At 36.9% G+C, this 24,743-nt stretch overlaps 1 protein-coding gene and 1 non-coding gene across 6 annotated transcripts in view; one reads left to right on the plus strand and one right to left on the minus strand.

Moving 5' to 3' along the window:
* The window catches only part of SGCG (sarcoglycan gamma), a 114,629-nt gene that overhangs the window by 32,256 nt on the left and 57,630 nt on the right, over positions 1-24,743 (minus strand). For 4 of the 5 annotated variants that reach the window (XM_037001921.2, XM_037001922.2, XM_073226923.1 and 1 more), the window contains exons 2-4: positions 14,443-14,637; positions 9,630-9,731; positions 1,320-1,407 (exon numbers count right to left, since the gene is read on the minus strand). In XM_037001921.2, the coding sequence (XP_036857816.2) occupies positions 1,320-1,407; positions 9,630-9,731; positions 14,443-14,637 (385 nt within the window). Of the gene's footprint in view, positions 1-1,319; positions 1,408-9,629; positions 9,732-14,442; positions 14,638-16,566; positions 16,588-24,743 lie in introns of those variants that run through there. The other variant, XM_037001923.2, reaches the window with a different exon arrangement.
* LOC118969027 (U6 spliceosomal RNA) lies at positions 15,942-16,048 on the plus strand. The gene has a single exon (XR_005056912.1). It is a non-coding gene; the product is annotated as a U6 spliceosomal RNA (small nuclear RNA).

Genomic DNA, 24,743 nt, shown 5'->3' on the forward strand with positions numbered 1-24,743 from the left:
CAGAATATAGACACTAGCACATTGGCACTGAATAAATGTTTGTTGAGTGAATGACAAAAGATGGGCAAAAATCTCTCAAACATTTAAAAGTTACAGACAGTTAAAGAAGAAAAGATGGTAAAGATAAATCATACTGCTACATAATTCATCACGAAAACTTGATTTAGGCAAGTTTCAGCAACATGTATGGTGGATAAACTCAGGTTCATCTCTAGACTGAGGATTTCACTGGACTTAGTGATCAAACTTGTAAGCAAAAGAGTATGATTTGTTACTTAGAATAAGTTATGATGATTAAAACAGAACATAAAATATGCTTCCCTGGTATTAGTCTGAAAGGAGTCAGGTTAATATATGGTATAGTTTCCAAGGTAACATTATTCTCTTTTGTAAAAACAGTCATTAAAGAAGAGAGACACTTCTCACCTGTTTCCCCATAATTAAAAGGGCCATCCAATTTCTTAAGACTTAGCAAATCTATAGAACATTGATAGTACCTAGAAGGTATATACATGCCTTTTAGCAGGGAGTTTGCTCTTCTGTTTTTTTCTTTCATCTGTATTCTTTCTCTCTAGTCATTTTTCCTCAGTGTGCAAGATTCCATGTGACTTCACTGCCATGTGACCTCATTCTCTGGTCTTAGCTGATTGGATGGGTGCACATAGTTGACCCAAGGACAGTTGGTTGAACAGCTTAGTTGGACCAATTAGAGTACTTCGTGTGAATTTAGATTCAGTCTGTGCAACTGAAGACTAAATTGGTCGGTGTTGGGTGTTGAGAACCACAACCGATCACATGAGCTGGAGAGGTCCTGCAGGTCCTGCAGGTTAGACATGATGAAGCCATAACACCCACATGAAAATGATGGGCAGAGAGACACTGGAGAAGAGAGGTATGTGGGCAGAGGGAGAGGTGGCGAGGGGAAGGGGAGAAAGAGGCGGAGGGGAAGAGATGGGAGACGGAGGGAAATGCTTTTTGTTTTCAGCACCTGGTCTCTGTTCCCTCTAGGCCAGCTACTCTGGCTCCTTTCCTCTGGTCTGTGATTATTTTTTTGCATTCTGCAACATTCATTGTGTTTCTTCTACTAACTTGAATGGTCCCTTATTTCTTGGAATCAACACAACTTTAAATAAAATACTTTAGACTGTCCCTCCCTGTGATGCTAATTATTCTCTATGTCAACACAGCATGGTATTTAGAAAATTCATACTTCGATTGTTCACAAATAACTTTAATTCTCTAGAAGAGAAAACAAACATCCATTCAGCACAACTGTTCATGGACAACCCATGCAAAGCACCTGATGAAGTCAGACTCACCTACTTTTAATCTGCCTGTGACTTCGCCTTCAGAATTGCGTGCATTTACAGTCACATTCTGAGTTGACTGTAGAAGCAGAGATGAGTCCTAGAAAGGGATTTATAAAATTAGCCAAATATGTACTATTTCAAGTGACAATATCTTTATATTGTATTTAAATTTAGCATTTACATAAAATGATTTTTCCATAGTCTCAGATCCTGTGATCCTATTAATTTGTGGCTAAAATAATTTAAAAATTTTGATTTGACTGAGTGTGTACATTTTCCCCATAAAATATAATAATTTTATGGATTTATACTGTTTCTGTGCACAGATTACAATGTACCAAGTCAGTTCTCAAGGTGAAGATCTAAACACAATCAAGATTTAATCAGTTTTTTATCTTTTCCAAGAAATTTGAAGTTCAGTTCCTATTATTTAATTCCAAGACACAATATATTTTAAGATAAATCAGAGAATGGTTAGCTTTTCTATAATATAACACTACTTACTTTCAGAATGCAAAAGCTTCTCACAGTTTCAAAAGAGGTTTTAAAAGTTGTTTTGGATGCCTATGTGTTTTGAGCTTTTGTTGGAAGATAAAAGTGGCTTTATGAACACCGAAGTGCTTTCTGCAGTATCATAGTTCTGAATGGGTGGTTTTGTTTTACAGAAGACTGTTAGCTTTTATATGAACAATTTTCTTCAAAAGGAATGCAGAAATTTGGCTGTTGGATTCAGGTGGGTTTATGGTTCACTCAGGGGGAACCAAATATCTTTGAAAGTTGTAGGGAATAATGTGATCTTTCAGTAGGAAAGAAGTTTCAAGAGTGCTTGGCATTCTATCCAGCAGGTCAACGATTCTTGAACTCACTTTCTGGAAGCAGATGGATCTATCAGCATCTCACATTTTATCCGATGATATGACCTTAATACTTGTTTTTGTATTGTTAGAAAATGATTAGATAATTAGAAATAGTTAGATAATAGATAATAAATGATAATGAGTTAACAATTTACCAATAATTTTAGCATCCATCCTCTCATTTTCTCCTCCACGTTTTGAAGTAGATACCGTTGCTCCTAATATATAGATGGGGAAACTGAGTTCAAAGAGATTAAATCACAGCAAGTGAAAGTTCCATGATAGAACCCACTCATTAGATGTCAACTTCCATGCTTTTTTCTATCATTCTGGGCTGGGAGGACAGGGCTCAGGCGGAAGCTATGAGTACCACTCTGGTGCCTAGACAAGGTAAGCTATTCAGGGAACTGCCTTGGTTGTCCGGGCCAGTGGGCACCGTCTAACCCCTTTCTTTTTCTTCCTTACACTATAATGGATTGGAAAGGCAAATTGCTTTCTCAGCCTGTCTTGAAGCTTATGGATATCAAAGTGACACAATTCTGGTCAATGATATATAAGCTGAAATCTGCTATGGGTGGAACCGGGGGTTTCTAGGCAAGCATTTGCTTTCCTGATGACAGGGATGCATGCATGCACTGGCACTGCATATTTCATGGGGCCACATGACTTGGGTGTGGCCTATCAGACATCTAGCCACCACGGAGAAGTCAGGAGGATGGAGAAGATACTGACCCCGATATTGTGAGGTGCCGAACTGATGCTATAGCTACTGCTTCCAGCTTCTTGTTAGGTGAGAATAAAAGTTCCTATGAGTTTATGCATTACTAGCTAGATTTTCTGTTGCTCACAGGATAAAGCAGAAAGTTCTCTATATATTAACAACAAAATGATAGACAAAGTCCCTGTATTACTTAACAAAAGCTTTTACATTGAATTGCACTTGCTCTTTAATCTACATTTTTTATAAGTACCTTAAAACCATGAACAGGTACATAAAAATCCCTGCAATTTTATTAAGTACAGGAATATCATTTTCATTTTCTAGATGAGGAAGCTGAGAACTAGTTTGTGAATGAGTTTTGGTTTTCATAGTTAGGTCGTGATATCCTTGAGAAAAAGTTCCTGCCATTTGTAGAATGACAGCAAGGTAGAAAGGGAATATTTTTCACTCATCTGAATTGAATTCTGACCCTTATTTACTGGATAAAGTAAATGTATCATTCAACATTACATTTAGCCACGGGACATGTTATCTTTTCTCCAGTGTGTGAGCTACAAAAATAGCTGTGGGAAAGATGCATAAAAAGACTATTAACAATGTAAGGATGTGTTGGGAGGACCAAATATGGACCTCAACTGCCCCAAGAATTCCTAATAACCACCTATGGACACTTCATATATGTACATAATTACTTCAAATTTGAACCTGATATGGGCATAGCAGAGGCTGATTTAGTCATTAAAGCAGCGTATGTATGTTAAGAATTCTGCTAAACAGTAAGAAAATTATCAGTGGATATATTATATTAATTGGCCTGAAATCATTCATAATATTCCCTTACCACTATTTGAATGTCTGTAGGGTATGTTGTGGTGTCCCCTCTACCATTTTTTGATATGGGTCATTTATGTCTTCTCTTTTCAATGATTAGTCTGGTTAGAGGTTGATCAGTCATATTGCTCTTCCAAAAGAACCAGCTTATGGTTTTCATTGATTTTCTCTATTTTTATGTTTTCTATTTTGTTGATGTCTGTTTTTTATTCTTTCATTTCTTCTCTTTCTTTTGGTGTAATTTATTCTTCTTTTTCTAGTTTCTCAAGTTTCTAGGTCATTGTTTTTCTTCTTCTAATGTAGGCATTTAGTATCATAAATTTCCCTTTAAGAAAAGCTTTGACTACACCCCCCTAGTTTTATATATATATATAATTTCATTTTTATCCAGTTCAAAATACTCTCTAATTTTCCTGTTGATTTCTTCTTTGGCCAATGGATTATGTATAAATGTTTTATTTAATTTCCAAATATTTGGAAAGTTTTCAGTTATTTTTGTGCTACTGCTTTCTTCTTAAATTCTTTGTGGTTAGAAAACATACATTGTATGATCTGAATACTTTTAATTTATGGAGATTTGTTTTATCATCTAAAATATTATCTTGATAAATATTCCTTGTGCCTTTGAAAATAACTTGTGCTGTTGTTGGAGAGAGTGATCTGTGAATGCTAATTAGATCAAGTAGGCTCATCGTGTTTAAGTCTTCTATATCTTTACTGATTTTCTATTTGTTTTGTCAGTTATTGAGAGAGGGATATTGAAATCTATGATTACAAATATGGATATTTCTAATTTTTTCCTTGCACTTCTGTCAATTTTTCTTCATGTATCTTGAATTTTAGCTATTAGGTGTATAAATAAATGTTTAGCAACATAAATGTTCATGAATTTACTCTTGCATCATTTGAATGTATCTCTGAGATCTTTCTCTCTTTGCTTTGAAGTCTGCTGTGTCTATTGTTAATATAGTCACTTCAACTTTTTTTCATTAGTGTTACTACAGTTAATCTTTTTTTTTATCCTTGTACTTTTAACCTACTTGTGTCTTTGTAATTAAGGTGGTTTTCTTTGTACATGGTACGTGGTTGGTCTTGTTTTTTTCATTCAATATGACAATTTCTGCCTTTCAATTGGAATGTTTAGATCATTTATATTTAATGTAATTATTAAATGGCTTGGTTTAAATCTACCCACTTGCTATTTGTTTTCTATTTATCCAATTTGCTCTTGTTTCCTTTTGCATTAATTATTATTTGTGATTTGGTTTTATCTCCTTGTTGATATATTAACTATATTATATGGGTATGTGTTTAGTGTAGGATTTATACTATACATCTTTAATTTATCATGGTCTGTCTAAGTAATTTCATGCCACTTCATGTATGATATAAGAATGTTATAACAGTATTTTCATTTTTTCTCTCATGGCCTTTGTTTCATTGTTGTCATATACTTTACTTTTATCCTGTTGTAAATCCAAAAATCTATTGTCATAATTTCTTCTTTTGTAGGCAAGTATCTTCTAAAATGTTTAAACTAATAAAAATAATATTTTTCATTTATCCACATATTTACCATTTCTGGTTTTCTTATTCCTTTGTTAAAATCCAAATTTCCATCTGTTCTCAGATTCCCTCTACATAAGAATTTCCCTTAATATTTCTTGCAGTGCCAGTCTGCTGAAGTAAATTCTTTTCAGCTCTGTTAAGTCTGAGAAAAGATTTTATTTTGACTTATGTTTTGAAAGATATTTTGCTAGGTATAGAATTCTAGATTGGCTGGTGTTTCTTCTGGTATTTAAAAATTGATGCTGGGCTTCTCATTTGAATTATTCCTAACTACAAGTTTGCTGTCATCTTTTCCTGTTCTTTTGTACATAATATGTCTTTTTCCTCTGGCTGCTTTGAAGATTTTCTCTTTGTCTCTAGCTTTAAGCAATTTAATTATGATGTGCCTTATTGTAGTTTCTTGTTTCTTTTGTTTGGAGTTCAGTAAGCATCTTTGATCTGTGGGTTTAAGATTTTAATTACACTTGGAAAAAAATCACTTTTTTTCTCAAATATTTGTCCTCCCTTCTCTCAATTCCCTTTGAAATTCCAGTTACACATACCTAAGACCCCTTGACATTGTCCCTTAGTTCACTGATATTCTTAATTTTTTCCAGTCTTTTCTCATGATGTTTCATTTTGATTAGTATCTATTGCTATATTTTCAAATTTACTAATTTTTTATTTGGTAGTGACCAGTTTGCTATTAATCTGTTAATCCCACTAATTGATTTTTTAATTCTATTTTTCATCTTTAGAAGATTAAGTTGCATATTTCTTGTCTTTCTTTCACATCTCTCCTCAACATACTCATGCTTTCCTTAAGTTTTGTACCCAGATGCAACATATTTTTCTTGAGTTTTCTTCTGGGATATAGCTAGTCACTTGGAAAAAGTATATTTTTAAGGCTTCCTGTTAAGCTTTATTCAATAGGACCAGACCAGCATTTATTTGAGTGTCAATCTTGTGCCATTCCTGAGCCAACACTCTTCTGAGCATTCTACCCAATGTCCCATGACTTATAAAATTCTCCCACTATGGCTAGTGGGAATATGAGCTGTTCCCAAACCCATGTGAATTCCATGTATTCCTTCTGTTTTTGTTGAGTGATTATTTCCTCAGCCTCAGGTAGCTTGCTCACATGCATATACACTGATAAGTATTTACCTGTGACTAACTGTGGAAGATGGTGCAGGAGGGTGAACTCCCTGCAATCTCTGGAGCACTGCTGGTGTGTAGCAGCCCCCTCCTCTGCAGCACTCTGCCTTGAGGACCTTAGACTGGCTGGTTTTCCCTGTGTCCCAGCCATATTTCCTCAACTCAGGGAGAACACACATCTGTACAATGGTATCCCTCTCTCACTGTGGTCTTAGAAACTCCCCAGGAAGTGAACTGGGGCTCACCTGTTTTGTTTCTCTCTCTCAGAGCTAAGTGTCCTAACCGCCGTATCTAATACTTGAAAACTGTCTTAGTCCATTTGGGCTGCTATAGCAAAATACTAGAGACTGAGAAACAACAATTTATTTTTCATAGTTCTGCAGTCTGGGAAGTCCAAGATGTTGGTGCTGGCAAATTTGATGTCTAGTGAGACTCACTTTCTGGTTCATGATGCACCTTCCAGCTATAACCTCACAAGGCAAAAGGGATGAGGGAGAACTCTTAGGACTTTTGTATAATCCCATTCATGAGGGCTTTATCCAATGACCTAATTACCTTCCTAGGGCCCCACCTTCTTAATACATCACCTTGGGGGTTAGGATTTCAACATATGAACATTAAGACCATAGCAAAAGCCATTGTTTCAGATATTTTCTCAAACTTTTAGTTGTTTAATGAGAGAAAGTAAATCTCTTCCCTGTTGTTTCTGTCTTACATTACCTGTTTGATTTTATAACTTCTTGATTTTCTAAATGAAAACTACTCAAAAAATAGCTTTTTCTCTTTGGGATTCTTAAGTGTGCTTTCCCAGTCATTTTCAGACTGATTATTCTTGCTTATTTGGAAGTTAGTTCTCTTTTTTGTGATTTATTTGTTATTTTTTTTAATGAAATTTTCCCTATGTGGTTTGAAATTTCAGGCTCAAGCTCCCACATGGCTGTATTTTAATTTCTGGACTTACCCATTCTGTCTAAAGGCTTTATCATTGTTTCATTCAGACTCCTGGGTCTCAGTCTTACAACAGTGGGCTAGGGCTTCTGGGCTCACTGGTCTGGCATCTTTGCAGATTCCTCCCTGTTCAAGCACGGGCTGTAGTTGCAACTATTTCCTGCCTTTCATTACTATCTCATGCAACGGACCTGGCCAGAGTCACGGTCAGTGCAATTAGATTTCAAGTAAAGGTTTACAACTGTGTGTTTTTGTTCCATTTAGCTTTTGACAATGTCTGTATGTTTTTAAAGACAACCTTTTTGTTTTATTAGACATAATTGCTGTATGTTTGGATTAGTGGGCAGGATGGATGAGTTTCAATCACGAACTTCAAGAACAATCTTGAGGACTTCATGTAGTAATTTTAAAAGGTCAAGTAATCATATATTAGAAGCCAGAGTATCATGTTGAATTATACTTATAATGAAGAAATTTTTCCAGTCCAATAATACAGATAAATGTGTCAAACTTTGCAAATTCATAAGGCAATTTCTGTAATTTTATGGAGAATTACTTCCCAGACTCATCTTTGGAGCAAAAACATAATATATAATAACATAATAATACATCAATGCATACAGAAATTACAAGCCATAATTTTGTTTAGTTAAACCTATTACTGGAAAGCCATGTTAGTTACAAAATACAGCTCTGTGATTGTATACTATTATTCTAAATATTTCTATAATTTTATGTATTGGTTAATATATATATTAATGCATCACTGAGACTTTAAAATGTGATTATCTAAGATCATATAATTTTTCTCCCTGTTTTTTTTTTAAAGTATGCAGGGTATAGGATATGAACAAGTCTGATAAGATATAACTAAAAGTATTATTAATTCCAGGATATTAAAGTTGCTATGATCTAATCACCTGATTTTAGTCACCAGGATATCTGTCTTATCACCAGTCTTATCTCTTTAAAAATGTTGGAGGTGGTCAGTTAACATAACTCTGGGGGAAAAAAATCACTAAGTTCTAATATTTGAATTCTTTGTTCACATCTGACTCCCCATTTTACAAAAGCTGTGTTAATTCCTCATGTTCCCACATGACAGTCTATTTAATACAGTAAAATACCATCATGATTAAAGTAAGTGTATTATCGAAATAAGCTCACAGAATCAGGCTCATGTATGTATCAGGATGTGATATTCCAGATCATTTGCCTGCATCAATGAAGATATTACCAGATGTAACACAAGAGAGCCTAATAACTACTTACGTGCTTTGCATTCTCTAGTATCTCTCCTCTGTAGTCAGTATTTATATGTTAAGTTTTACACTGTATCATTCAGATAGTAGAGCTTGGTGACTGGGTGTGTCATTAAGGAGCGTACTTCATTTCTCCTACAAGACCAAGTGTTTCTCAGTGGCCAGCCTTTTGTTTCCTGTCCCATTACCCCACAATAGGTGGTTCAACCTCTGCATGTAGGAGGTACCGACAAATCCTTTCATATCTAGAATTATGGGTAGAAAATGAGGAATGTGTTCTTCATTCAATTGGTAAATTATGACTGGGTGAAGTTTTAACATTTTATTTAGATAATACCACCTAATCAGTATTTTAACAAAGTATTTATTACAGAGTCCCTAGTGTCACATATGGAAAAATAGAACATATTACAAAGATTATTTCTCTTATGCCTGGCTCTACTTGTTATAAATTCCATGGAGGTAAATTAAGATAATATTGAGGCAGATTTACTTTTGAAGTCACACAATTATTTAATGGTGATGTTTAATCTACATACAGAGAAGCGTACAGGACCATCATCTCTAATTAGTATAATTAGTACAGGACATAATAGTATTCATAACACTATGAAACTTATCTCTCTTTAAGCTTCTCAGATAATTTTAAATGCCTGGAAATAAGTGTATTTAAATTACTTGCACTGATGGAAAGAAGTTTAGATTGTTTTTGATAAAGGTTTTAATGATCAAATCTTTACTTTATTATGATCTAAATTACTGATGCCACCAAATTCAGATGTAAAGCACATGAAAATGGAATCTTTTTAGAATTTAGTATCAGAGATAAGTTCCACAACATTATAGCCAAGTTTTTTAAAATAAAAAGCACACCACGATTGTGTATATATGTATGCATTCTAAGAATTCTTCTCTGAAATATATTACATTTCTGTGCTTAATCATTACTTTTCAGAAAACAAAAAATTATTTACATATTTCATCAGTTTCTTACCACTCTGGAATGTATTTCTTTGGCATACAAGGGTAATAAAAATTCTGATTCCCCTTCTAGGCGAAGTCCATCTTCTGTAACATGCAAGTGACCCATTCCTATCTGTTAAAAAGATGAGACAATAGAGCTTTCGTAACTGCTTTCTTGTTCATTTCTTTTAGTATCAACTTAAATTAGTTAGACATTTTTGTGGATTTCTGATGGGCATTTTTCTATAGTTCTATTAAATGCTTTATTTAAAACTTCAGGTCTTTTTATTCAATATTCACTATCTTTTTGTCTTGTGTACATACAAAGGGCGTACAAGGTTTAAAGAATCACTTTATAGTAAACACCCAAGTGTCCACACCATATAAGAAAAGAATCTTACAATTAATTAGTTTTTTTCAAATTAAGATGCAATAAAATGGACTCTTCTGAGGTGTATAGTTCTTTTTTTTTAAATTGTAACCAGGATACAGAACAGCTCTATCACCACCACCCCCAAAATATCCTAAATATCTTTTTTTTGGTATCATTAATGTATAATTATTTGAACATTATGGTTACTAGATTCCCCCTATTATCAAGTACCCCGTCCATACCCCATTACAGTTACTGTCCATCACCTAAATATCTTTTTAAGTCTTCACAATACAGTAAACATTTGCTTAACATTTCTTAAGTGAAAAGCATTATAGGAAGATGGGGAGCTCTGTTCAAGGTGCCTGCTTTCAAGGAGTTTCTAGTCATAAAGAATTAGCAGAAAGAATAGAAGATTTAATTTGGGAGATCAGCATCGTGCCATTAAATCTGTGGTCACGTGAGAACTTCATTCCCTTTGCGTTCTCCTCGGCGTCCCACACTGGACACGTTTGTCCTGGAAACACCAGCCCCCTGTGGCTCCCACACGATGCTTTCCTAGCCTTCCTCCTGCTTCAGAAAATACTTCCCCTGCCTTGGTGTTTTATAGGTGAAGAAAATAAAGGTCATTAAAATAAACAATGTATTCAAGTCTTCCTATGTATTTAGGACAAATCAATCATCTTCAAATTTTGAGTATTTATAAAATGAAATAGTTAATAGACATGTTAGAAAATATCACTACAAAGGTAACTATTTTAATGACCTTGAAGGATCAGTGTGCAAAAACAGCCTACAGTTATTTGTATGTAAGCATTCTTTCCTGAGTTTTTGAAATCCTCTTTAAATAATTACACAATCACAGGGCTGGAATAAATGACACCCAGATGCCATCTCATACTGTTTTCCTACCTTCCCATGAATGATCACTGTCTTCTTACGAGGACACATTTATCTAAGGAAATATCCACACAGGCAGTCCATTAGGGCCTTCCTTTCTGGCTAAATGAAGATTCTTAATTGGAACGTCCCTGATGGAAGATTTCCAATTGCTGGCTTCCAAAATGAATTAATTTTAAGTCCTTCCTAAGGATAAATACACTTAGGGTTTCTGACCTCCTAATAGGAGCAACGTTGCCTATTGCCATAGTGAAGGAAAACAAATAAAATATGTCCACAAAATATTTTAGAGGAGAGCTATAAACTTAATTCTAAATTAAATATTACAATTTTGTTTTGACTATTATGTCCCTTTTCTCCAAATAAAAGTGCCCAAAGAAATTTAACTTCCAGTGTTAATGTAGATGGCTCAGAATCATTAATCTTACGTTGCTAAAATTATATTCATTGAAGACAGTAAAATACTTTATATGCAAACAAATATTGATAACTATAAAGGTTTTTAAAAAAATCGGTCTAGGCTCTTAAAAATAAAAGATGCCTTATTTTAAAGCACTTGTTGGCAATACTTTTAGATTTCATTCTACATCAAGGAACACTATAACTAAAACTAATATTGAATATTAGTTTTATGGAAGGAAAGTATAGTGAGGAAAACATAAACTAACCATTTTATTGCACTGATTTCTTTTAATGTCCACTTTCCTAAGTAATTGATTTAACTGTCACAGTGGCTAACATAGAATGTACTAGAATCTGTTTAGTATCAGTTGCATTTCCTAAATATTACTTTATATTCAGTGGATATCATTTGCATAAATCTTGTAAAATTCCCTCACATGAAGTTGCAGTTCTAAGACTGGGACTGGATTTGTGAGATACTCATGATTTGGAGTCTCCAAAACCCACAATGGGCACAGAAAAGCTGGTTAAGCTCAGCTTTATTTGAGTTCATATTAGTTCTCTTATCAACATCTAACTCATGTCTCTTATTCTTTTATCTTTTTGAAGTCTCAGTATTCTTTGGTATCCTTGTGGTTTCATTTTGTGATGTTTTGCTTTCTTTCTCCTGTAAATTGATCATGGCATTTAAAAGTATATTACTGGTAGTTAGCTTTACTGTTTTCTACAGTGAAATATTAAAGCATGATGGTGGGAAGAAGTGGATTGAAATGATAGTCTATGTAAAGTAATAAACATGCCATTGCTATACTGTTGGGGATCCAAGCAGAGAAAGCCTACCTAAACTTTGCTAATTCGGGAAGTTATCATTTTCACTGAACCCTGACTAATGACCACTTGCGGGGGTAATAGATAGACTATTATACTTGGATTTAGGTAGAGGACTATATCCTGGTCATTACATGTTCCAAATTGTATAGCTCTCTACAAATGTTGAAGGCCCTGACTTTATCATTCTGGTGCCAGAGATCTAGAAGCGTTCTTTTATAGTCATGTTACTTCTTTGGCATGTATGTATTCACGAAAGGATATTATTTATATATGAACAAAATTTAAAAAATGAAATCGTATATATAGTGGTCTTTCAAAGCAGGAAAAAAATTAAAGTACAAATTAATTTACATTTACAGCCTCATGTCCTGTAGGAATCATGCTCACATACACATGAGAATCATTTATGTCATCCCACTTTGAGGGTAAGGCCCCAGGCCTACCCACCATCTTCTGATTCAAGCCCTGTGCTCTTGGCTGGAGAATCCTTCGGTGGATCTTGCCTTGGAGCCCATGAATATTAGTGTTTGTTCATCCTATTCTGTTGAAGGGCAGCACTTTAGAACCCTGAATATTCACTGCCAGTTAGTAACACATTCCTGCTATTGAAGAAAATACCATACTCAGTGACTACATCTCACTGGAAAGTGCAGACTGTGAAGAGCTGTGTTCAGGCTGGAAACAATTTGCTGGGCTCTGTCCTCAGCTATCCTAATCACTGAAGTGGGCTCAGTTGCTAGCACAACTTAATTTAAGTCTATCATACCTATAAGCTGTTTTAAGTGCACAGTATAAGACAAGAGCCCAAACTATGCCTATATTCACTTTGCATTCACATAGAATTTATAAAATTGGTGCACACATATTTCTAATATGATGCATATCTTTAATCATTCAAGATATGCTGACTGAGTGCCAACCATGCACCACAATCACAAGGTGACTGATAGAACTAACTCATGGCGCCCGTGCTGAGGGACTATTAAAATCTGGCTGTCTCCTGCACTTGCAGGCTGCAGGACGCCTTTTCCCAGGCCTTTCTAGGGGTCTTCTTCCTAGCACAGTCCTGCCGACCGAGGGGTGGACTGCAGGCTGATGCAAGCCACTCTGGCCAGCAGGTGTCCCTGACAGATGCCATGGTTTATAGTTTGAGGACCTCAGGCTTGACTCAGTCTCCAAAAATGGTAAAATAAAACACTTCAGATTTGGATATGAAATGAAAATGATGTACAAAACATGCATACCATATGTTGTGCTACTTGCATAAAGTAAAGCTGCCCAATGGAACTAGATACTATGGTGAAACTGTAAAATATTTTTTTTCTAAGTATTAAAGAAGAAATCCAATGTAAATAGGACTAATTTAAATGTTTATATAATTTATAATAATTATTTATAATATGCCATATATTTATATTAAATATATCATCTACATTTATATTAAATACATTAAATAACACACATTTCAAAATAAAGAATGTCTGTTGGCTATAAAATGACATAGGAAAGAAAGAAATAATTGCAGGAAAGACATAATAGCATAGAAAGTAAAGGATGCTAATCACCGGAAGGCACTTCAGACAGAACGCTACAACTGTTCCTGCAATAGGAAAGGGCCTGTGTTTTTATCACACTTTCAAGATGCGTGCAAGGAACAGGTTAACCTGCCTCTGTTATTCACTGTAGCATTTTTTCCTCACCATGATTGCAAAATTAAGACATTCTATATTAAATGAGTATTCTTTTCAAAAAGTACACAATATCTTATCAGAGCATATGAAATAACCCAGCTATCTTGAAAACATTAGGATGTTTAAAATAAAATTTGAATTGCTTAAGACTACTAGTATTTTACTTACTAAATCTGCTGTTAAATATTGAGGTGTAGACATGAACTTAGAATATATTCAAATGGATTTTTTAAAAAAATGAAAAGTAGCATTTTATGAATGCTAGTTACGAATATGAATGGTAAATATCTATGAATAAAAACATACAATTTCACAAATTAATGAATTAATTGTAATGTGAGTGAGTCAAGCAGTTTGGCTCGCTCAACCATGAACTCAAGATTATTACAATTTTCCCAACATAGAGAGATAACGACCTATGAAAAAATATTACAATAAAAACAAAAAACCCCAACACGTATAGCGTGTTCACAGTGAAATTTTTTAAAAAGTAAATGTTATATGAATATTTTGCTACTGCAACTTTTGACCCAGAATGGAAGCAAACATGAATTATATGAAAGGAAAGCTTTTACCATTACAATATAGATGAAGAGATACAGCAAACAAAACAAGAGCATGCTTACCAGGAAAAAGACAATACTTACTGGAGAAAACCACATCACTTTAAGAATCCAAATTGTAAGGGCAAAATTCACGAGGAGGATGATGAGTAAAAGAAGAACAAATAAGTAGAGGCAACGCTTCCTCCAGCCGTAAATGCCAATTTTGTAGATGCACTGGTTCTCTGGCCTCTCTATGTGGGTGCCTTCTGTGGTCGTGGTGTACTGTTCCTGTACCATCTGCCACGGGGCGGGGAAAGTTTGGGGAGTGGGGGGAAGGGAGAAGGGAGGGGGAGGAAGGAAGGCCGGAAGGAGGAGGACAGAGAGGGACAGAGACCGGGAGAGAGAGGGAGGGAGGGGGAGGAGACACCGGGGGGGGGGGGGCAGACAGGCAGGTGGAGAGAGAACTTGTCTGTCAGTACTGATTGACTAAGAGTCCAACAAAATATTTTTACCGCATTGATAAATATTCCACACTAATGATTTTTTAAAAGATTTTAGATATTTTAAATTATTTTTAAATATTACTTTGAAACATGTCACTGTATTTCAACCACAGTGATATATCATCTCTCATTCAAAATATTTTATATATAACAAATCCAGTAGCTATAGTATCAGATTTTAATCAATGAATTCATGTATATACATCAACTTTTGAAATTCTGCAGAGTTAAACTTGGAATTGAAGCATCAACTTAAAATAATCACGTTATCAAGTTTTTAAGACTCCTTGGGAGGAAAATCAAGCTGATTAAACTATGTATTTTAAAAAATAGAAGCAATTACTCAATTTTATGTCAGATGATTAAATTACATCTTTCTTCAGCTACTAAATTACTCAGAACTTGAAAAGCTCTTTACAAGATACCTACCTTACTAACTTTTGACTATAGTAAAGTTCCCAAGTATTAACCTACTTTAAGAATGATCAGAATATGTGTGTGAGCATACACATGTTTAAAAATATTCATTGTTTTATGTAAGAGGAAGGAGCAGCTTAGTACACATGGTGTCGGGGGTCACAAGGAGAATAGAGTAGCACAGAGAAGGCACTTAGTGGATCTGTGGCATCTTGCTGCAGTACATTAGGGTAGGGTGGGGACTTGATAATATGGGTGAATGTAGTAACCACATTGTTTTTCCATGTGAAACCTTCATAAGAGTGTATATCAATCATACCTTAATTTTAAAAAAATGAAAAGGAAGGAGTAAGAGCTTTTAAAACTTCAACTCTATGGAGATTTCTGAAAAAATTATTCATTTCCCCTTACACAAAGTAAAAAAGAAAGTGTGTTTTATTTATAAAATCAAGATTATGAAGACCTTTCTCATTATAGTGTAGTAAAATGATGACTTGGAATATAAGATATTTACCTCTGAGATTTTTTAAATGCAGAGATCATACATTCATTTTTAGGGATGTTTTGAAGGTGTCCTTATTTAAAATAAGTCATAGTCTAAAATAATTCTTTAAATCTTTTTCTAGCTTGTTAACAGGCATTTTCCTATGTGGCAACTGATTATAAAAAAATGATGCTATTATGCTCTCTTCGGCAACACATATACTAAAATTGGAACGATACAGGGAAGATTAGCATGGCCTGTGTGCTAGGATGACATGTAAATTCATGAAGCTTTCCATATTAAAAAAGAAAAAATGATGCTATTCATCATGCAGTGTTTTCAAATACTCAGGACTTACAATCTACATTTTTCGAAACGCAAGTGTTAAATGATTTCATAATGGCATCGCTTCCTTACCCATGTCTCTGAGTCGGCCGTCTTCCTCATACCAGAGAGTCCACCACCCCCTGCACAGCTGCTCCAAGGCCTCAGAGGTCATCCCCGCTGCCTCTCTCCTCCCCTCCAACCTCACCAGCAAGTCTTACACACTCTGCCTTTGGCATATGTCCCAAACCCGGCTCCTGTCCGTGTCTTTTACTGCAGCACCAGATCAAGCCCCTGCAAACTCCCTCATCTTCCTTACAGCCAAACCAGCTGCCCTCTCTCCCCTCTAGGAAACATTCCCCACCCGGCGGCTGCATGAACAGGATGAACGCAGGCTCCCGTCACTCCTGTTTCCAACCTTCCGTGTTATGTATTTCCCACACTGAGACTATCCGCACTCCTCTGCCTTCCAGACCCTGCGTGCAGGGCTTTGCTCACCTCTTCACCTTCATCTGCTCCATTTCCTTTGGCTCACGATGCTCCAGCTCCTCTTCAGTAGAGCAGGTCAGCACCCACCCAGGACCCCTGTCCCAGGCACACTCCCAGCCTGAAACTCTCTGCTGGCCCTTAGGTCTCACTGCGGCTCACGTGTCATCTCCTCACCCTCCAGCACATCACTCTATTGCATTTATTCAGAAGCTCTTGTTATTCCTGGAACTAATAGTGGTGGCTCCAGAAGTTCTCTAAAGGACAGGCTGAGAGACTGCAAGTGGACCAGGAAGGGTGGTCAGAGAGTCTGACTTTATATCAAGCACATTCATTTACAGTATTGCTACAGATCACTATAAACATCAGTTTTCTAAAAATATCTGTGTACACACACATGCACACACACACAGGGTTCCAACTATACTCCTATATATAGTTTGCTAGTGTTAGTATAAAAAATGGTCACAAATTCAGTTGCTTAACAACATAATTTTATTATAGTTTTGGAGGTCGGAAGTCTGAAAATGGGTTTTCTGGGGCTGAAAATCAAAGTGTGGGCATGACTGTTCTTCCTTCTGGAGGGTCCGGGGAAGCTTCTAGAGGCTGCCAACACTTCCATTTCTGCTGTCCCATCTCCTCTGCCTCTAACCCTCCCTCCTCTCCTTAGTGAGGGCCTTTGTGGATTACATTGAGCCCACCTGGTAAACCAGGATAATCTGCACAGCTCAGCGGCCTTAACATAATCAGAGCTGCAAAATCCCGGTCACCATGGAAGGTTCCAGGGGTTAGAACATGCACATCTTTGGGGGACTTCATCCTGCCTGCCATAGAAAGCTTTAATTCATGCTTGTATAAAATTGGGAAAACTTTGAGGCGGAGCCAAGATGGCGGCGTGAGTAGAGCACCAGAAATCTCCTCCCAAAACCACATATATTTATGAAAATATAACAAAGACAACTCTTCCTAGAATAGAGACCAGAGGACACAGGACAACATCCAGACCACATCCACACCTGTGAGAACCCAGTGCCTTGCGAAGGGGGTAAGATACAAGCCCCGGCCCAGCGGGACCCAAGCACCCCTACTCCCGGCCCCTGGCAGGTGGAGAGGAGTCAGCAGGGAGGGAAAGAGAGCCCAGGACTGCTGAACACCCAGTCCCAGCCACCCAGACCAGAGTGCAGACCCAGGGCATGCGCGGGGCCCAGGATACTAGGGAAACAGGGTGGCAGGACTGGTGAGCGGGTGCCTGAGGCTGGCGCTTTTTTTGTTTTGTTTTTGTTTTGTTTTGGCGACTGCTTTTAGGAAGTTTTAAAGGGAGAGGGTTGGACACGTACTCCAGAGGCAGGAAATCTCGGGTTCTCTGGGCACTCTAACCCCCTGGGAAGCAGGGAGCACAGAGGCCCCTTACGAAGGTAAATAGCCTCCTAGCTGCTCCCCCTCCAATGCAGCTGCACCATTTTGGAGCAGCAGCCCGAGCCAGGCCATGCCCATAGCAACAGCGGAGATAAACTCCATAGCAGCTGGGCAGGAAGCAGAAGCCCTGTCTGTGCACAGCTGCCCAGCACAAGCCACTAGAGGTTGCTGTTCTCCCAGGAGAGGAAGGCCACAAACCAACAAGAAGGAAAGCTCTTCCAGCTGTCACTCATACCACCTCTGCAAACTATCTCTATCACCATGAAAAGGCAAAACTACAGGCAGACAAAGATCACAGAGTCAACACCTGAGAAGGAGACAGACCTAACCAGTCTTCCTGAAAAAGAATTCAAAATAAAAATCATAAACATGCTGACAGAGATGCAGAGAAAAATGCAAGAGCAGTGGGATGAAGTCCGGACGGAGATCACAGATGTCAGGAAAGAGATCACAGAAGTGAAACAATCCCTGGAAGGATTTATAAGCAGAATGGATAAGATGCAAGAGGCCATTGAAGGAATAGAAGCCAGAGAACAGGAACGTATAGAAGCTGACATAGAGAGAGATAAAAGGATCTCCAGGAACGAAACAACACTAAGAGAACTATGTGACCAATCCAAAAGGAATAATATTCTTATTATAGGGGTACCAGAAGAAGAAGAAAGAGGAAAAAGGATAGAAAGTCTCTTTGAAGAAATAATTGCTGAAAACGTCCCCAAACTGGCAGAGGAAATAATCGAACAGACCACGGAAATACACAGAACCTCCAACAGAAAGGATCTGCTCACCAAGGAGGACAACAGCAAGACACATAATAATTAAAATGGCAAGGATCAAGGACAAGGAAAGAGTTTTAAAGGCAGCTAGAGAGAAAAAGGTCACCTATAAAGGAAAACCCATCAGGCTAACATCAGACTTCTCGACAGAAACCCTACAGGCCAGAAGACAAGGGCATGATATATTTAATGCAATGAAACAGAAGGGCCTTGAACCAAGGATACTGTATCCAGCACGACTATCATTTAAATATGATGGCGGGATTAAACAATTCCCAGATAAGCAAAAGCTGAGGGATTTTGCTTCCCACAAACCACCTCTACAGGGCATCCTACAGGGACTGCTCTAGATGGGAGCACTCCTAAAAAGAGCACACAACAAAACACACAACATATGAAGAATGGAGGAGGAGGAATAAGAAGGGAGAGAAGAAAAGAATCTCCAGACAATGTATATAACAGCTCAATAAGTGAGCTAAGTTAGGAGGTAAGATACTAAAGAGGCTAACCTTGAACCTTTGGTAACCATGAATCTAAAGCCTGCAATGGCAATAAGTACATATCTTTCAATAGTCACCCTAAATGTAAATGGACTTAATGCAACAATCAAAAGACACAGAGTAATAGAATGGATAAAAAAGCAAGACCCATATATATGCTGCTTACAAGAAACTCACCTCAAACCCAAAGACATGCACAGACTAAAAGTCAAGGGATGGAAAAACATATTTCAGGCAAACAACAGTGAGAAGAAAACAGGGGTTGCAGTACTAATATCAGACAAAATAGACTTCAAAACAAAGAAAGTAACAAGAGATAAAGAAGGACACTACATAATGATAAAGGGCTCAGTCCAACAAGAGGATATAACTATTCTAAATATATATGCACCCAACACAGGAGCACCAGCATATGTGAAACAAATACTAACAGAACTAAAGGGGGAAATAGACTGCAATGCATTCATTTTAGGAGACATTAACATGCTACTCACCCCAAAGGATAGATCCACCAGACAGAAAATAAGTAAGGACATGGAGGCACTGAACAACACAGGAGAACAGACGGACCTAATAGACATCTATAGAATTCTACATCCAAAAGCAACAGGATACACATTCTTCTCAAATGCACATGGAACATTCTCCAGAATAGACCACATACTAGCCAACAAAAAGAGCCTCAGTAAATTCCAAAATATTGAAATTCTACCATACCAATTTTTCAGACCACAAAGGTATAAAACTAGAAGTAAATTCTACAAAGAAAATAAAAAGGCTCACAAACACATGGTGGCTTAACAACATGTTCCTAAATAATCAATGGATCAATGAACAAATTAAAATAGAGATCAAGGAATATATAGAAACAAATGACAACAACACAAAGCCCCAACTTCTGTGGGACGCAGTGAAAGCAGTCTTAAGAGGAAAGTATATAGCAATTCAGGCACACTTGAAGAAGGAAGAACAATCCCAAATGAATAGTCTAACATCACAATTATCGAAACTGGAAAAAGAAGAACAAATGAGGCCTAAAGTCAGCAGAAGGAGGGACATAATAAAGATCAGAAAAGAAATAAACAAAATTGAGAAGAATAAAACAATAGCAAAAATCAATGAAACCAAGAGCTGGTTCTTTGAGAAAATAAACAAAATAGATAAGCCTCTAGCCAAACTTATTAAGAGAAAAAGACAATCAACACAAATCAACAGAATCAGAAATGAGAATGGAAAAATCAGGACAGACCCCACAGAAATACAAAGAATTATTAAAGACTACTATGAAAACCTCTATGCCAACAAGCTGGAAAACCTAGAAGAAATGGACAACTTCCTAGAAAAATATGACCTTCCAAGACTGACCAAGAAAGAAACACAAAATCTAAACAAACCAATTACCAGCAAAGAAATTGAAGTGGTAATAAAAAAACTACCCAAGAAAAAAACCCCTGGGCCAGATGGATTTACCTCGGAATTTTATCGGACATACAGAGAAGATATAATACCCATTCTCCTTAAAGTTTTCCAAAAAATAGAAGAGAAGGGAATATTCCTAAACTCATTCTATGAAGCCAACATCACCCTAATAACAAAACCAGGCAAAGACCCCACCTAAAAAGAAAATTACAGACCAATATCCCTGATGAACGTAGATGCAAAAATACTCAATAAAATATTAGCAAACAGAATTCAACAGTATATCAAAAGGATCATACACCATGACCAAGTGGGATTCATCCCAGGGATGCAAGGATGGTACAACATTCAAAAATCCATCAACATCATCCACCACATCAACAAAAAGAAAGACAAAAACCACATGATCATCTCCATAGATGCTGAAAAAGCATTTGACAAAATTCAACATCCATTCATGATAAAAACTCTCAGCAAAATGGGAATAGAGGGCAAGTACCTCAACATAATAAAGGTCATTTATGATAAACCCACAGCCAGCATTATACTGAACAGCAAGAAGCTGAAAGCATTTCCTCTGAGATCAGGAACCAGACAGGGATGCCCACTCTCCCCACTGTTATTTAACATAGTACTGGAGGTCCTAGCCATGGCAATCAGACAAAACAAAGAAATACAAGAAATCCAGATTGGTAAAGAAAAAGTTAAACTGTCACTATTTGCAGATGATATGATACTGTACATAAAAAACCCTAAAGACTCCACTCCAAAACTACTAGAACTGATATCGGAATACAGCAAAGTTGCAGGATACAAAATTAACACACAGAAATCTGTGGCTTTCCTATATACTAACAAAGAACCAATAGAAAGAGATATCAGGAAAACAATTCCATTCACAATTGCATCAAAAAGAATAAAATACCTAGGAATAAACCTAACTAAAGAAGTGAAAGACGTATACCCTGAAAACTACAAGTCACCCTTAAGAGAAATTAAAGGGGACACTAACAAATGGAAACTTATCCCATGCTCGTGGCTAGGAAGAACTAATATCATCAAAATGGCCATCATGCCCAAAGCAATATACAGATTTGATGCAATCCCTATCAAATTACCAGCAATTTTCTTTAACAAACTGGAACAAATAATTCAAAAATTCATATGAAAACACCAAAGACCCCAAATAGCCAAAGCAATCCTGAGAAAGAAGAATAAAGTAGGGGGGATCTCAATCCCCAACTTCAAGCTCTACTACAAAGCCATAGTAATCAAGACAATTTGGTACTGGCACAAGAACAGAGCCACAGACCAGTGGAACAGATTAGAGAGTCCAGACATTAACCCAAACATTCATGGTCAATTAATATTTGATAAAGGAGCCATGGACATACAATGGTGAAATGACAGTCTCTTCAACAGATGGTGCTGGCAAAACTGGACAGCTACATGTAGGAGAATGAAACTGGACCATTGTCTAACCCCATACACAAAAGTAAATTCAAAATGGATCAAAGACCTGAATGTAAGTCATGAAACCATAAAACTCTTAGAAAAAAACATAGGCAAAAACCTCTTAGACATAAACATGAGTGACCTCTTCTTGAACAGATCTCCCCGTGCAAGGAAAACAACAGCAAAAATGAACAAGTGGGACTACATTAAGCTGAAAAGCTTCTGTACAGCAAAAGACACCATCAATAGAACAAAAAAGTACCCTACAGTATGGGAGAATATATTTGTAAATGACAGATCCAATAAAGGCTTGACGTCCAAAATATATAAAGAGCTCACACACCTCAACAAACAAAAAACAAATAATCCAATTAAAAAATGGGCAGAGGAACTGAACAGGCAGTTTTCCAAAGTAAAAATACAGATGGCCAACAGACACATGAAAAGATGCTCCACATTGCTAATTATCAGAAAAATGCAAATTAAAACCACAATGAGGTATCACCTCACTCCAGTAAGGATGGCTGCCATCCAAAAGACAACAACAAATGTTGGCGAGGCTGTGGAGAAAGGGGAACCCTCCTACACTGCTGGTGGGAATGTAAAGTAGTAAAACCATTGTGGAAAGCAGTATGGAGGTTCCTCAAAATGCTCAAAATAGACTTACCATTTGACCCAGGAATACCACTCCTAGGAATTTACCCTAAGAATGCAGCACTCAAGTTTGAAAAAGACAGATGCACTCCTATGTTTATCACAGCACTATTTACAATAGCCAAGAATTGGAAGCAACCTAAGTGTCCATCAGTAGATAAATGGATAAAGAAGATGTGGTACATATACATAATGGAATATTACTCAGTCATAAGAAGAAAACAAATCCTACCATTTGCAGCAACATGGATGGAGCTGGAGAGTATTATGCTCAGTGAAATAAGCCAAGCAGAGAAAGAGAAATACCAAATGATTTCACTCATCTGTGGAATATAAGAACAAAGGAAAAACTGAAGGAACAAAACAGCAGCAGAATCACAGAACCCAAGAATGGACTAACAGGTACCAAAGGGAAAGGGACTGGGGAGGATGGGTGGGTAGGGAGGGATAAGAGGGGGGAAGAAGAAAGGGGGTATTATGATTAGCACGAATAATGGGGGGGTGGGAGGAAGGTGAGGGCTGTGCAACACAGAGAAGACAAGTAGTGATTCTACAACATTTTGCTATGCTGATAGACAGTGACTGTAAAGGGGTTTGTGGGGGGGGGACCTGGTATAGGGGAGAGCCTAGTAAACATAATATTCTTCATATAATTATAGATTAATGATAACAAAAAAAAAGGAAAGAAAAGGGGGATTACTCCTTAATAGGATAAAACTAACTGTAAACCAATGATTAAAGCATGCTTTAAATATCCTTAATTTTGATCATTTAAAGGGTGTCAGATGATCAGCTATGGAAGTACATTTTTCTGATATATTCCTTTCTCTTAAAAAAAAAAAGCAGTTCCTGTGTGGTGATCTCCAATAAGTTCTTCACAATGGTATAAAGGGCATATCAAAGTGTGGGCAAAGGGTTTGTTTGTGTTTATACAGAGGATCAAAGCCTAATTTGGCTACCCAGAAAACGAATTAAGATACGATATGAAGAAGAACTTCCAACATCAACATTCTCTGGAAGAGTCATTTCAGAAGATGATCATCAAAAACTTCAACAAAGATCCTGGCGCTGTTGCAGTTGTAGCTGCATTCATCCCACCAGTTCCTGGACTTGCCATTGGAATGAAGAAGGAGATATCTAAGCTGGCCTGTGCATACAGCAAAACAACAAATTTGACTGGATCTATACTGTTGGAACTCAACCAAGAATTAGGAGAAGTGCAAGTTGCAGCGCTCCAAAATCTTGCGACTACAGACTATCTACTGTTAAAAGAACATATGGGATGTGAACAGTTCCCAGGAATGTGTTGTTTTAATTTGTCTGATTTTTCTCAAACTATTCAAATTCAGTTAGACAATATCCATCATATCATTGATAAGTTTTCACAAATGCCTAGGGTGCCTAACTGGTTTTTTTGGTTTCACTGGAGATGGCTGGTAATTGTAGGTCTGCTTTGGTTATGTAGCTGTATTCCTATTATGTTAATGTGTGTACACAATTTAATTAGTAGTTTAAACCCTATACATGCTTATGTTACTCTACAAGAAGATAAGTCAAAGAAATAATCAATCTTCCCATGTTTTCTTCTGTCTGCAACTTCTATAGCTTTTCTTCTTCCTTCCTAATTACAACCTTTAAGTAGAATTCGTGCCTCATAACGAAATTACCGAGTATCATAGTTCTTCCAAGTGGTAAAGATACCTCAAGACAAATGCTGGGCATAAAACCCACAGGGCATAAATATGCAAAGAAGTAAAATGTTAACCATTTCAAACAATATTGCTTCTCTCTCACTTACCAACTTTACATTTCCCTGTATGGCCCCAGAAGATGACTGGTTAGCCAGAGGCGGGTAAGATTCCTCACGGGAGGAACAACCTAAGACAGGCACAGTCGCAGGGCCATCAGGTGAGAAATTGGGGATCAACAGAGGTGAGGCTTAGAACCACCCCGCCCCCGTTTTGAGAGA

Source organism: Manis javanica, chromosome 1 (genome assembly GCF_040802235.1).
Source record: "Manis javanica isolate MJ-LG chromosome 1, MJ_LKY, whole genome shotgun sequence".
Classification (NCBI taxonomy): domain Eukaryota; kingdom Metazoa; phylum Chordata; class Mammalia; order Pholidota; family Manidae; genus Manis; species Manis javanica.